This window comes from Mauremys mutica, chromosome 2 (assembly GCF_020497125.1).
Source record: "Mauremys mutica isolate MM-2020 ecotype Southern chromosome 2, ASM2049712v1, whole genome shotgun sequence".
NCBI classification, from domain to species: Eukaryota; Metazoa; Chordata; order Testudines; family Geoemydidae; genus Mauremys; species Mauremys mutica.
In genome coordinates, this window is record NC_059073.1 from 253,495,330 (window position 1) to 253,510,152 (window position 14,823).

At 41.8% G+C, this 14,823-nt stretch overlaps 1 protein-coding gene across 1 annotated transcript in view; it reads right to left on the reverse strand.

Moving 5' to 3' along the window:
* ADAM22 (ADAM metallopeptidase domain 22) overlaps nucleotides 1-14,823 on the reverse strand; it is a 205,948-nt gene that overhangs the window by 112,343 nt on the left and 78,782 nt on the right. Inside the window, exon 4 of the mRNA XM_045003043.1 lies at nucleotides 6,379-6,445. Within this exon, the coding sequence (XP_044858978.1) occupies nucleotides 6,379-6,445 (67 nt within the window). The remainder of the gene's footprint in view (nucleotides 1-6,378; nucleotides 6,446-14,823) is intronic.

Sequence of the window (14,823 nt, forward strand, 5' to 3'; positions counted from 1 at the left end):
ATGTCCACGTTCGTAACATTTTTAAACGATGACTGCGTATGCAGCTGCATTCCCATAGCGCATTAGCGCTCCCATCTGTTTCCTATATTGCTGATGACAGCAGTGGCAATATCTGCTACTTACACTGTGCTATGTGATGTAGGGGAAAGAAGAAGCTAAAGAAAGCACTTCACTGTTCATAAAACCAAATATTTTAAAACCGGACTATCCTCCCCACTCTGTCGAGTGCCAGGTAGGGAAAGGGATTTGACAGGGCCATTTAGTTGCCTTTGTAATCTGGCTAGAGCTCTATTTTCTCATCCAACTTCCCCAGAAATGAGAGAGAGTTGACAATGAAGAGTGAGGTTTTTCTCTTGCCACCTCCTCTTAGTCGGAAGAGAGGTGGAGGGTCTCCTCTATCCTCTCCCATCCAGGGGTGGCTCTAGGAATTGCGCCGCCCCAAGCAGGGTGGCACGCCATGGGGGGCGCTCTGGCGGTCCCTGGTCCCGCGGCTCCGGTGGACCTCCTGCAGACGTGCCTGCAGAGGGTCCGCTGGTCCCGCAGCTCCGGACCCTCTGCAGAAAGGTGGAGTCCCCTTGCTGAAATACCTATTCTTCTCCCTTCTGGCACTGCTACCGGCTCCACCAACTAGTAGTATTTTCCCCAAGCGGAGTAGGAGCTCCACGCCGTGCTCCCTTCCTCTCACAGTAGCTGGACCATGGCAGCTTTAATGTGTTCAGGGCCTTTCATATTTGCAGTAGGAAACAGCAAGATGTACACCAGACTCAGTCTCCTTATTATGTAACTGACAGCCTCAGAAATGGAGCTGGATAGCTTAGGAAATGGCACATAGCAATGTGGTTTTTATTACGCAATTTATTTTTGATGCAAGTCTGGCTCTTTCAGTAGCTTTTTCTTTTTTAACAAATATTTAAGTAGTCTGTGTGATCCCTTCATTCTTGTTGTTGTCTATGTTTTGACTGGTTTATTCATAGAACAAGCACCCTTTTAGCAGGATTTTATGACACAGTAAAACAATCACAGAATATTAAAGTATTGAATCATCATCATGTAAGGAGTCTATGTCTGTATATGTATTTTGAGAACAGTTTGAACTACAGAGTCCAGATTCCAATATGTATGATAAACATTTCTCGACTTTTCCTCCGCTTCTTTCTCTTTCAGTATCTTAAGGACCAACAGCTTGCAGGTCATGTGGGGCCAGATTTTCACAAGAGCCAACAGTTAGATTTTCAAGTGCTCAGCACACAAAATTGGGGCCACATTTTTTTTCAATAGAGCTCTGCACCTGCTCCTACTGAGGCACTGAAACGACAGCCAGATTTTGAAGCATATTCAGCACTGACATACCCAGCATGCTGAGCTGTCCTGAAAATCTAGCCACTTATTTTGATACCTAAATCATAGAATATCAGGGTTGGAAGGGACCTCAAGAAGTCATCTAGTCCAACCCCCGTCTCAAAGCAGGACCAATCCCCAACTAAATCATCCCAGCCAGGGCTTTGTCAAGCCTGACCTTAAAAACCTCTAAGGAAGTAGATTCCACCATCTCCCTAAGTAACCCATTCCAGTGCTTCACCATCCTCATAGTGAAAAAGTTTTTTGGAATATCCAACCTAAACCTCCCCCACTGCAACTTGAGACCATTACGCTGTCATCTAGTACCACTGAGAACAGTCTAGATCCATCCTCTTTGGAGCCCCCTTTCAGGTAGTTGAAAGCAGCTATCAAATCCCCCTCTCATTCTTCTCTTCTGCAGACTAAACAATCCCAGTTCCCTCAACCTCTCCTCATAAATCATGTGCTCCAGCCCCCAATCATTTTTGTTGCCCTCCACTGGACTCTTTCCAATTTTTCCACATCCTTCTTGTAGTCTGCGGCCCAAAACTGGACACAGTACTCCAGATATAGGGGAGGATGATCATGTCCCTCGATCTGCTGGCAATGCCCCTACTTATACAGCCCAAAATGCCATTAACCTTCTTGGCAACAAGGGCACACTGTTGACTCATATCCAGCTTCTCATCCACTGTAACCCCTAGGTCCTTTTCTGCGGAACTGCTGCCTAGCCATTTGGTCCCTAGTCTGTAACAGTGCATGGGATTCTTCCATCTCAAGTGCAGGACTCTGCACTTGTCCTTGTTGAACCTCATCAGGTTTCTTTTGGCCCAATCCTCTAATTTGTCTAGGTCCCTCTATATCCTATCCCTACCCTCCAGCATATCTACTCTCCTCCCAGTTTAGTGTCATCTGCAAACTTGCTGAGGGTGCAGTCCACGCCATCCTCCAGATCATTAATGAAGATATTGAACAAAACTGGCCCCAGGACCAACCCTTGGGGTACTTCGCTTGATACCAGCTGCCAACTAGACATGGAGCCATTGATCACTACCCATTGAGCCCGACAATCTAGCCAGCTTTCTATCCACCTTATAGTCCATTCATCCAGCCCATACTTCTTTAACTTGCTGGCAAGAACACTATGGGAGACTGTATCAAAAGCTTTGCTAAAGTCAAGGAGTAACACATCCACTGCTTTCCCCTCATCCACAGAGCCAGTTATCTCATCATAGAAGGCAATTAGGTCAGTCAGGCATGACTTGCCCTTGGTGAATCCATGCTGACTGTTCCTGATCACTTTCCTCTCCTCTAAGTGCTTCAAAATTGATTCCTATGATTTTTCCAGGGACTGAGGTGAGGCTGACTGGCCTGTAGTTCCCCAGATCCTTCTTCTTCCCTTTTTTAAAGATGGGCACTACATTAGTCTTTTTCCAGTCATCTGGGACCTCCCCCAGTTGCCATGAGTTTTCAAAGATAATGGCTAATAGCTCTGCAATCACATCCACCAACTCCATTAGCACCCTCAGATGCAGTGCATCCGGCCCCATGGACTTGCACTTGTCTAGCTTTTCTAAATAGTCCTGAACCACTTCTGTCTCCACAAAAGGCTGGTCACCTCCTCCCCATGCTGTGCTGCCCAGTGCAGTAGTCTGGGAGCTGACCTTGTTCGTGAAGACAGAGGCAAAAAAAGCATTGAGTACATTAGCTTTTTCCACATCCTCTGTCACTAGGTTGCCTCTCTCATTCAGTAAGGGTCCCATACTTTCCTTGACTTTCTTCTTGTTGCTAACATACCTGAGGAAACCCTTCTTGTTACTCTTAACATCTCTTGCTAGCTGCAACTCCAAGTGTGATTTGGCCTTCCTGATTTCACTCCTGCATGCCTGAGCAATATTTTTATACTCCTCCCTGGCCCAATCTTCCAGTTCTTGTAAGTTTCTTTTTTGTGTTTAAGATCAGCAAGAATTTCACTGTTAAGCCAAGCTGGTCGCCTGCCATATTTACTATTTTTTCTACACATCGGGATAGTTTGTTCCTGTAACCTCAATAAGGATTCTTTAAAATACAGCCAGCTCTCCTGGACTCCTTTCCCCCTCATGTTAGTCTCCCAGGGAATCCTGCCCATCAGTTCCCTGAGAGAGTCAAAAGCTGCTTCTGTGAAGTCCAGGGTCCGTATTCCGCTGCTCTCCTTTCTTCCTTATGTCAGGATCCTGAACTCGACCATCTCATGGTCACTGCCTCCCAGGTTCCCATCTACTTTTGCTTCCCCTACTAATTCATCCCTGTTTGTGAGCAGCAGGTCAAGAAAAGCTCTGCCCTTAGTTGGTTCCTCCAGCACTTGCACCAGGAAATTGTCCCCTACACTTTCCAAAAACTTCCTGGATTGTCTGGGCACCGCTGTATTGCTCTCCCAGGGTGATTGAAGTCCCCCATGAGAACCAGGGTCTGTGATCGAGTAACTTCTGTTAGTTGCCGGAAGAAAGCCTCGTCCACCTCATCCCCCTGGTCTGGTGGTCTATAGCAGACCCCCACCACGATACCATCCTTGTTGCTCACACTTCTAAACTTAATCCAGAGACTCTCAGGTTTTTCTACAGTTTCAGACCGGAGCTCTGAGCAGTCATACTGCTCTCTTACATACAATGCAACTCCCCCACCTTTTCTGCCCTGCCTGTCCTTCCTGAACAGTACTCCAGTCATGTGAATTATCCCACCAAGTCTCTGTTATTCTAATCACAGCATAATTTCTTGACTGTGCCAATGGGAGCTCAGGGTTTTTATTTATTTATTTTTATTGAGAATCTGGCATTAATTGTGGCTGATGAGCTCTTTTGAAATGTGCGGCCATCAGACTGGTTCTCCCCCTTGATTGCAGCTATTAAATGGCAGTAAAGGAGCTAAAACTTCATTTTAAATGCTGGGATTACTTTTCAATGGTGCCATTCTGAGCCTTGCTACAGGTTGCAACACAGGGTGAAGAGCAGCCTCGCCAAGGCAATTACTTCTTCTGGGGGAGGAAGGGCAGGGAAGGCAGCAAGACATGGAAAGTTGAAGTAAAGAAAGGGGCTGGTGCAGGTTATTTTCCATACACACACCCCCCAAGGGAGAGGAAGGGACGAAACTGTGATGGTCTGATTCACAACCAGTCTTGTCTTCTGCTCCTGGGGCGATGAAAAAATGTGCTGCTCCTTACTCAGAGCATATTTCAAGGTGCCAATCTAGATGAAGGAAAACAATTGCTGAAGATGCTACAGAGATGATGCACAGTTGCAAATGGAAGGAGAAGTAGTCCACGTTAATGGGAAGAGTGGCTTATGAGACACACTCTATTAGAATATGATCCACACTATGAAAATCAATAAAAATCCTGTCTTAAAGCCCCAATCCTGCTACGTCTTGCTCATGCAAGTACTCCTTACTTGCCTGAGTAGTCCCATTGACTTCAAAGATATTACTCACTGAAGTAAGGATTACTCATGAGCAGGGCCGGCTCCAGGTTTTTTGCCACCTCAAGCAAAAATAAAAAAGAGCCAGAGTGCTGCCGCTGAAGAAAAAAAAAACAACCAAAAAAACCCGGAGTCCCGCCCCTTGAAAAGAGCCACCCCCAAAGGGCCAGAATGCCACCCCTTGAGAAATGCCGCCCCAAGCACATGCTTGGAACGCTGGTGCCTAGAGCCGGCCCTGCTCATGAGAGGGGGATGCAGGCCTTGCGGGCAGCCAAAACAATGTTTAAGTTTGCCAATTTGTATATATTACCTAACACAGAGAAATGGATTAACTTTTTTTTAATTAACTACAGCTGTTATCTTGTATTTCTGCTTTGAGTCAAATTTTGGATTACAGTCAGATTTTTTGACTGTACAATATAGCACAGACTCATTGTGAAAATGATCTTTACAATAAATGAACGTGTGTTTCTTCATGTTCAATTTGGCACTGCATAAATATAAACTATGGAACCAAAAGTATATAATATATATGAAAATTCTAGGAAAGGGTAAGATGATTACTAACTAGTTGAAGTGGACAAATACTTCTGTGTGTTCAGTTGACCAAATTTTTGCTTTGCCCTTTCCTGCTTTTGCTGTCTCATTGCAAGGGAACATTTAATAGTCTTCAATTCAGGAGGTTTTGTTTTTCACAAAACCTAAATTTTGGGCCACACGTGACTTGACAGAGTCCTTTAAAAAGAGCTACTATTATGACCCACTCTCACCGCTATACATGCTGTGTACAGTCTACATTTATTTTATTGCCGTACTTCCATGAGATATTGTCTATGCACCAGAAGACTCTTTCACAGCAACTCTGAGGAGATATATGTAAATACTGATTTAATTTTATTCTTTCTGAAATTACTGATGGTTTTGTAAAATCTAATGTTAAGTACAAATGTACGTAGTACCAGCATAAATGAATATTTGAAAATACAGCTGGCACATTCAGAGAGACAGAGAGGATCATCAGGCTGGCTTTCATTGAATTAGTATAAACACAGAGAGAGAATAGAAATTAACATCCTGCAAAAAAGGACCCAGACTGGCATATTTCTTAGGAGACAACTATAACTATATTTCATAGGCATTTCAACAAACCTTTTACAAAAGGAACCTGCTATTTCAAGATGGCGAAATATTTGGAACTACCGTCCTATATAACTTGCTATACTCAAGTATATGAGGAAACCCATAAAAACAGCAATCCTGGCCTTTTAGTAAGTTTATGTAATGTATCATTACATAATGACGTAAAAGAGTCATTGTTGCACTTTTGTTGGTACATACATATTTAGAACAAAGGAAAGTAAAACAAACTATAGCATATACATTTCTCATAAGTATAATTTTGTCATGAATATTTATGTAATGTAAAATAAAAAAGAAGCTTAAAAATTAGACGAAACAAAACTTGCCTGACTCATAGGAGGAATTTATATTAAAATCCGAATTCACTGGTTACAGTGAAATCAAGGAGTGTCCATTAAACAAACATTTTAAAAAATGGGGGGAACCCTCATAATCCCAAGCAAACTCTTACTTTAACTTCCACTGTCTTTCCTCCATACTCGATATGCCTCTCAAGGTATTCTGAAGACAGCAGATCACTGCAACAACAGAAAAGGAACCATGAATATTGAGTACATACACTTTTGCACATCATCTCAGCTAGGCTTGATTAAACATTTACATTTGAAAAGGACAAAAACAGCAGGCTACCTTCCCTGGCATGTTCCCAAAACTCACTGAAACAATTAGCTACAGCAGAGTTGCATTTTGTGCGTGTAATAGATTTATATTTTAACACAAAAAGGTGAGACAGTCTAGGCTGAGATTTTTTGATCCAGTGCCTCAAAAATCAGTCACTGGTAGGCTGTTGACATCTAAAAGTGGGTGCGCAAAGCGGACATGGAAAGGTTAATACATTTTTCCATACATTAAAGGGCAACCATATACTTTCAATCTGATTGATTTTTCTGGTTTACATGATGAGAAAACAATAAAGAACTAAAGTAACCTCTCCTTTCAAGAACACACTGCAAGTCACCTCTATAACAGATTACATTTGAACTGAACAAAACATGGCAGCTGCCTTTAGCAGACCCCTAGAAAAGTAATGTTGCAGTATCAAGAAAAAAAATAATACCCATGTGCACCATAAAATTGAACTCAGAGTCAGTCTAAAGCAGTAGGTAAGATCATAATGCACAGGGGATTCCAGCCAAGATAAGGTCTGGCTATCCTGCCTGCTTTTGGCCATTCCACTGAGATAGACCAGGCTTTTGTACTGGTTTGTTGACTAGCTGACAGAGTGTCACTCTCAGACTCTTGCAGTAGATCTGTCTCAGAGCCATTTCTTCAAGCTCACTTTCTCCAGGAGTTCCAAGGTTTTAATTCATATTATTTAGCTAAATGTCTGTAGGGACATTGCTAAGCAAAACTTCAGGGGTGAAATGCTGGCCCAGTCAATGGGAATTTTGCCATTAATTTCTGTGGGGTCAAGATTTCATCCCATTGCACAGTGCTAAGTAGATTAAGGAACAATAACAAAAATACAAAGCAGACATTGGACTAAGGGCAAGAGAGTGCACTCAGTACCTCACGAGTGACTTAGGATCCTGGAGCCCCTCTCCCCCATGGAGTTCCCTCTTTCTAATGTCTTTTGCTTTCTTTCCTTATGCCACCTTGTCATGATTTTACACATGCAAATCAGCCACTTGTAGAAAGCTCTAAGGCCCAGATGATGTTTTTCTGACTACATCCCTTCATGGTTTAAACCTTTGGGAAGAAATGGTCTCTTCTAAAATATGTTTAATCCATGCCTGCTAAGGTAATATATGATATTTCTTATTGCTTGCGGCCTGTTCTGTCTAGCAACAGTTTATCCTTTCACTGGGTTACTAAAAACATCACTATAACCAAAGGCACAAACTCTACCCTCAATTACTCCTGTTCAAATCCAATGATGTTACAGTTGTATCTGTGTTACTGAGGTCCACAGAGATCTCTGTGCTCTACAACATACAGAACATGATAAGGTCCTTTCCCCACAGACTCTATAGTCTTACAAGGCAGACAACAAAAAATACACCGAGACCAAACGTCATAAATTGGAGGATGAGTAGGAAGTTTTTTGGGAGGAATGGGGGGGACGGGACTGATAGTGGGTGGGTGACAGTATTATTAATTATTATTATTATTATTATTTTAAAACTTGCATAGGGTATTGTGGCCTTCACAGAAGATGTCAACATGACCTGTCTGCCCCCTAATTGTACCACTATAAAATTATAAACATAATTTCGCACAAAGAATTCCTTATGATAACATATTTATTGATAACTATAACACAGTGCATGGGAAATAGCACAAAACACCAACATATGCAGTTCTATTTTCACCTTCAATAATAATGAAGCATGTAGCTTTGGCTAAAATAAAATAGTTATTTCAAAAAACATACAATGTAAATTCCTAGCCAATACCAGTGGAATTAATAATTGCCTAAGTAGCGTAAATCAGTGAGTAATCGGCAATAAAATAATTTGTATTTCAGCTGGAATAAGTCTCATGGTCTTTTATCTGTACAATAGTGTTGCAATAAAAGCAGTTTGGTTGACAGCCTCCCCATCCCTAAAATCAATTTCTGCTGGCTTAAATATATTTTTTTAACCATACAGATGCTATAAATGAAAATCTGCATCTGAATACAACAACAAAACAATAAACAAAATCTCACAAGTGCTAAGGACATAGAAAATTATGGTGACAAAACTAAACAAGCATAAACTAAACAAGCTGTGATATAATGTTTTCAGAACTATAAGCTCAATCAGTAAGATAAACTCCTTGAAAAGGAGTGAGCAAAAAACTCCATATGTTAAGTTCTAAAAAAATGTTTCACTAGAAACACATGTGAACTATGACTCTGACAATGAGAAAGCAATTACGATAATGCCAACAATCTGCTTTTGGAGTTCTTGTTTCTTATAAAAACTACAAGAGGAGGAAATGGTTATTTTAAAAATGTACACAAATAGAACAGACTAACCACCATCTGTTTACAATACCACCATCTTTTAGCATTATTTTAACTCCAAGTCATATCAGTGATTCCATATGGACCAAGAAATAAGCCTGATGTTTTACAAAACAGAGATGGAGTCCCTGCCTTGAACAACTTACATTCTTAAGAGGTCAGATTGCTGCTACCCTTCCTAGCCAAGTAGTCCCAGTGATAGAACACAAGGAAACTACCCGGTAGAAGGCTCAAGGAGTAACAGTTGAGTGTTAGAGAGGGGTCCCAGTTCAGGAAAGCACCCTTATTCAGGACAGCACATAAGCATGTGCTTCAGAGTTGTCTTGAATAGGTATGGACTTAAGCATGTACATATATGGTTTTCCTGAATTGAGGCCAAGAATAGGAGTCCACAGAGAATAGGTAGGATGTAAAAAAACAAACAAAAAAAAACAGTCAAGGTGTTGGATATTTAGTGGGTGCAGAGGGTATGAGGGAGAAGAATCTGCTGTGGAGAAGTAAGTGGGTCAGAACTAAGTCTGGAATGAAGATCATGGAGAAAAGAAAGTAGAATATAAAACAATCAGGTTGGAAAGACGAGGAGACAAGTCCATAGAGCTTGATTCTGGAACAGACAAGAAGATAAGGAATATTTCTGAAGATGGAAGAGATGTGTTCCCTTTTCCAGGTGCAGGGGGTGGTGGTGGTGGAACTGGATTTTGAACAAACTGAAGACTCAGGAGTGGAGATTTAGGGAGAGCATAAAAATGGAATTACAGCTTTCCAGATGACTGGACCTGAATGGATAGAAGTTATGAGAACAGAGATAGCTGTTCTATGTAGAAACAGTAGACAGAATTCCAAACCTAAGAGATGTGGAAGCACAAGACAGCTCAGAATCATAATCCTAAAATGCAGTCTTGTGTCTGTATATGATACATCAGTGTTATAGGTGAGAAGAATGATTGAATTTACTGTATCTGATATTGTCGCCCTTTTCCATTGTACCTTGTGGAACATTTTTGTGAATGTTTTTCTTCTGTCTTTTCTCTGTCTTTCTTAAAGTTCATCCCTTTCCACAGTCCTCCATCATGTGTACCTAAACATTCAGTAAAAGACTTTAATGAGAGTTTAGCTTCAAGTCAAACACAGTTCCTGACAACAGGATCAAATATGAGATCAGATATAAGATTTGAGTTGGGAAGCTTTACAAAAAGGAAAGTGGTAGAGTTTTGGTTGAAATGCTCTTCCTAACAAATTAGTAGATAGCCTTTCTGGACATGTTGGATTCGAGGTAAGTTACAAAAAGTAGAGGTGTTGAGAAAATTCACACAACGAGAAAATGATGAAAGGCCCAAAAGATTGAAAGAGAAAAGGCTTCAGTATCACTTGCATGGTAATGATAAGCCAAGTTGAAGAGATTGGTTCAAGGGCTGAACCCTTCAGAACACTGGAGTGGAAAGATCTGTGCAAGAGGAGTTCATACTGCCTGTCACAAGAAGTAGCTGATGGAAAAGTAAACATGTAACTAAGTGAACAAAATGGTTTTGACTCCAACCCACTGAAGAAGGCCACAATCATCATCAACTGCATCAAAGACAACTGAGTTCAAGAAAAATGAGGATCACAAGAGAGAGTCTGTTTCCAACAAGAGAAGAGTATTGTAAAAAAGCAGTCTTGGTACCATGAAATAGGCAGCATACCAGCTGGTAGCAAGCAGGGGTTTGCTGTGGGAGAGGTGATGGAAGGTGAATAGCTATTGAAGGAGTAAGTATAGAGTGTGATTTTTGAGAAGGGTTCAGGGTGTGGAGATTCAGGGCACCAGGGAAGATAACAGTGGAAAGGTGGGTTGATTATTGCCTTGACTCAAGGGCCAAGAATGGGGAGACAAGGCAAGAGGGAACAGAAATCGAGGTTTTTCTCTATGATTAATTTAAAATTAAACCATCCCAGATAGTCAGTGCACAGGGATGATACAGTTGCTGATTTGTAGGTTTGCTATATTAGTATGGTTTCAGTATCAGCCATGAAACAATAAAAAAAACAGTGATTTACAAAATGACTGCTTCTGAAGAGCCACTAGGATGGCACATTCCTGCATCTGACTGGCTGGAGCATTCAGAATCTCTTATCCTTATGCCTGCTTTCTAGGTTCATCCACCCAGTCTTCTGCTTTCCTCTCATCCCCCATTCCTCCGTGCTGTTCAGGAAGGATTAGCTAACTCCAAACTCCATTGAGAACGTCTGTTTATCACATTATATTTGTAAAGCTTTCACCCCAATCCATATCCCCTTTTCACAATTACTAAATTTATTTTTCAATTGATACTTAATTTAATGGATATAGCTATTAATTTAGCCAGATGGGTATCTAGGGAGTATTAGCCTGAAAGAAGAAACAGTTCTACATCTCTGAAGCAGTATCAGGAAGTGCAGGACAGAGCTGTATGGGAAGCACTACTGTTTTGAGGTGTCTTTGGGAGATGTGTACGTTGGCCATTTTGAGAGGAATGAAAAGGCAGTTTGAAAAGTAAATGTATGTTCTCACTTGTAGAACTTCAAGCTGCTCTTCACTTTCCAAACACTCTGGCCCTGCTATTTTCTGCTACTAAAAGCAAAACTTTTTGGGGTGGGGGAAAAAAAGGAAGGTGATTCCACATACTCCATCACCTCTTCCATGTGGGTGTTAAACAACAAACAATTACTCCAAAAAGAAATTAGGGATGTATGAATAAGTTGAGTCCTCAACATATCACACACAGATCCTTTACAAACTCAGCACTTTTCTATTATTATTGTTAAATCAAAAACTGTAGCACAATATGAACCTCAGCTAATGCTTCTAACAACATGCTAGTATGTGCCTGGGATTTCCCTCTCTGGTCCTGACTCCTGACTCCTTCTTACCTAAAAATACACTCTGGCTCCATTGATAGCCTGGGAGCTAACTGACCCCACCTGCCAATATGACTCAACAGTAATTACCCTGAATCTTACTGCAGGATTTCAGCATGTGATCTTAGAGTGGCTCACGAGAGGAGCTCTGGAATCCTAAACAGGCTTGTAATGGGGGGATAAGACTTTACAACTAAACATAATGTTCTGATTTGTGAACAGCCAAGGTTTGGACTCCTGGAGAGGGTTAATTTCTTGGTGGAATGAGTGTAAGCTGCCTCAAGATGTTCTTGCTTATTTTCATTTTATTTACCTTATGTCCACAGTTCCTATTATTGCTTTGAAAAAGGACCAACAGCAAAAGCAGCGAGAAAAGCTTACTCCAAAGTAGCAGCACGTTCCATGCTCCATCACAAACAGCTCCAGGGTTCAAACTCCAGCCTGACTGTTGACATGTGTAATTTTGCCAGCTGGGGTTCACCCTGTCAATTTGTAGTTGCTACATGAAGGGCTTTTTTGGTCCATCCCTTTTCAGCCCCTGTGCTCTGACTGGGTAGGGTGGTCTTGTCCACACAACAATACTCCTTTTGACCCAAGTGATTGGCCAAAGTTAAGGGCCTTGAGAGCTGCTTCAGCTAGGAAGAGAAACTGATGATGGAGTCGAGTGTCTGGTGACACAATCCTGATTATTTACATAGAATGTACAAAATCCTGTTCCCCTGAACACAGGTGTCAAACAACAGGAAACAGTTTCTTTGCTCATATCTCCATGACCCTTTCAGCCAGTGCTCAACCCAAAAAGCTCTCTCTCTACTCTTTTCTCAAGGCCATGCTCAGTGCTTCTTTGGGTTCTGTTTTGCTGCCTACTCTCTGCTTTTATGTGTTTCTCCCCTTCTTACACACACACAGACACACACACCTCTATCAAACAACACCCAGAGAAAACCCTCCACCCACATTGTTCTAATTCCTGGGCAGGCTCAGATGGGCCTTTGCTCTGGGGCAGTGACATATGCGGGTGTTTTGGTGTGAGCAGGGCCGGCTCTACAGTTTTCGCCACCCCAAGCAGTGCACCGAATTGCTGCCGCAGAGGGCGGGGGCAGTCCATGTGCCCTTAGGGCGGCAGGTGCGTTTCCGCAGCTGCGGCAATTCGGCGGCAGCTTCTATGTTTAGCTGAAGCCGCCATGGACAGCTAAACATAGAAGCTGCTGCCGAATTGCTGCCACCGCGGAAACGCACCTGCCGCCCTAAGGGCACATGGACTGCCCCCGCCCACCACGGCGGCAATTCGGCGTGCTGCTTGGGGGCAAAAGAACAGGGACTGCTGCCCCTTGCAGATTGCTGCCCCAAGCACCATCTTGGAATGCTGGTGCCTGGAGACGGCCCTGGGTGTGAGGCCCTTTTTTATCCCATCAATTTCAATGATGTTTCGCCCAACCCATAACAATAATGGGCATATGGTCAATTTTGTGGGAAATTACTGAAAAATTCTGCACGTAAAATAGAATACCTAGTGCCCTTCGCTTCCAAGAAAAACACAAGAGCTAATATTTTTGTACTGTAGGTACAGAGAAAAAAGATCTAGTCATGGACGGACTTTAATATATCATACCATTTTTCTTTTAACTATTATCTTTTATGAAATCTAAATATAGTTTCCAACACAATAAAAGCAAGAATAATGCTTTCAAAGCTACTTAAAGTGTTATTAACCATTTCATAATTATATTTTTAAAAGAAAGACCCTTTGTAGAATCAGTGTTGCAAGGTGCACAAATAAGTAGTTAATTTTTCTGCTGATACAAGGATTGTAACAACAGCTTCCTTCTTCATGCCATAACAAGACGTCATCTACTTCCAACACAATGGATCGGCATCACCTCATGCAAAAATTCTTTGCAGTAACCAACAGGAGGCACTGATGCTGGAGATGCTCTGAAACTAGAATACGAATAATGGGCTGAAGATGGTATTAGATATCAACCTTCATTGGAAAGGCGATGAAGTAAGGTTTTTCTTGATCTAACTTTCATGATCCTAAGTCTCAGGGCTTGCCTACATGGCAGAGTTACTCCCTGGCAAGCCAGTGCGTGAATCCACATCACACCAGCTTGCCGCACACACAGTAACATTCTCTGTGGACTCTGCTACAGCCCAGTGAGAGTTCTGGAGTGCAGCTTAGTGTACTACACCAAGACTTTCACTCTTCTGGAGCAATGTCCAAAGGGGATGTTAGTGCATAGCTAGCTAGTGCAGTGTAGATTCACACCCTAGCTTGCCACACAGTAACTTACCATGTAGACAAGCCCTAGAAAGATGAAAGCAGCCTGGGTAAAGGACAGGTACTCTGCTGTTACCTTACCCCTATTTCACAGTACAGTAGCAATGGCAACACCAGCATCAATACAGCTTCACACTGTTTTTGTTTATGAATAATTTACACAAGTGTATCTTCATGAATTTTCATTTTTTACTGAAATTTCTGAAGAAAGCCTATTAAAATGAACAGATATTTTTAGACTGCATTTGCACCTCTGCTACAAAGTGAAGAGAGCTTTAGCAATGCCATTCTGTCCATGTGTCAATGTTGGAGGTGTTTCCTTTAAAGTTTGGGTGAACATAATTAATTTTAGTGTTTGAGCAAATTAATAATACTGGTGGGAGGCAAACACAGAGCAGACATGCTAGACACATTTCCCACACAGCTTTCCCAATCCAGCTCCATTCCAGCCTTCAATGTGCCTTTCCTTGCAATAGCAGAAACTACCTCCCTTGTTGTGGTTTTGTGACGTGGAAAACATTTTCCTGAGTCAAATTTATTTCAGTTGTGATGTAGGGTGCATTTAAATCCAGATCACCATACTAAAATGGTTGTATGTTGATCTACTTTAGTTCAGTAGCATCAGTCAACATTTGGTGCCCATTGCCCTGTCATGAATCAAACTAATTTCAGATTAAGGTACAGTACCATAGTGCCAAATATGAAATTATATCCCAAAACATTATGTTAAAAGATCATTAAGGTTTCAAAACCAAACACTGAAAAGTTAGAAAATGCCAGACTTAAGGATG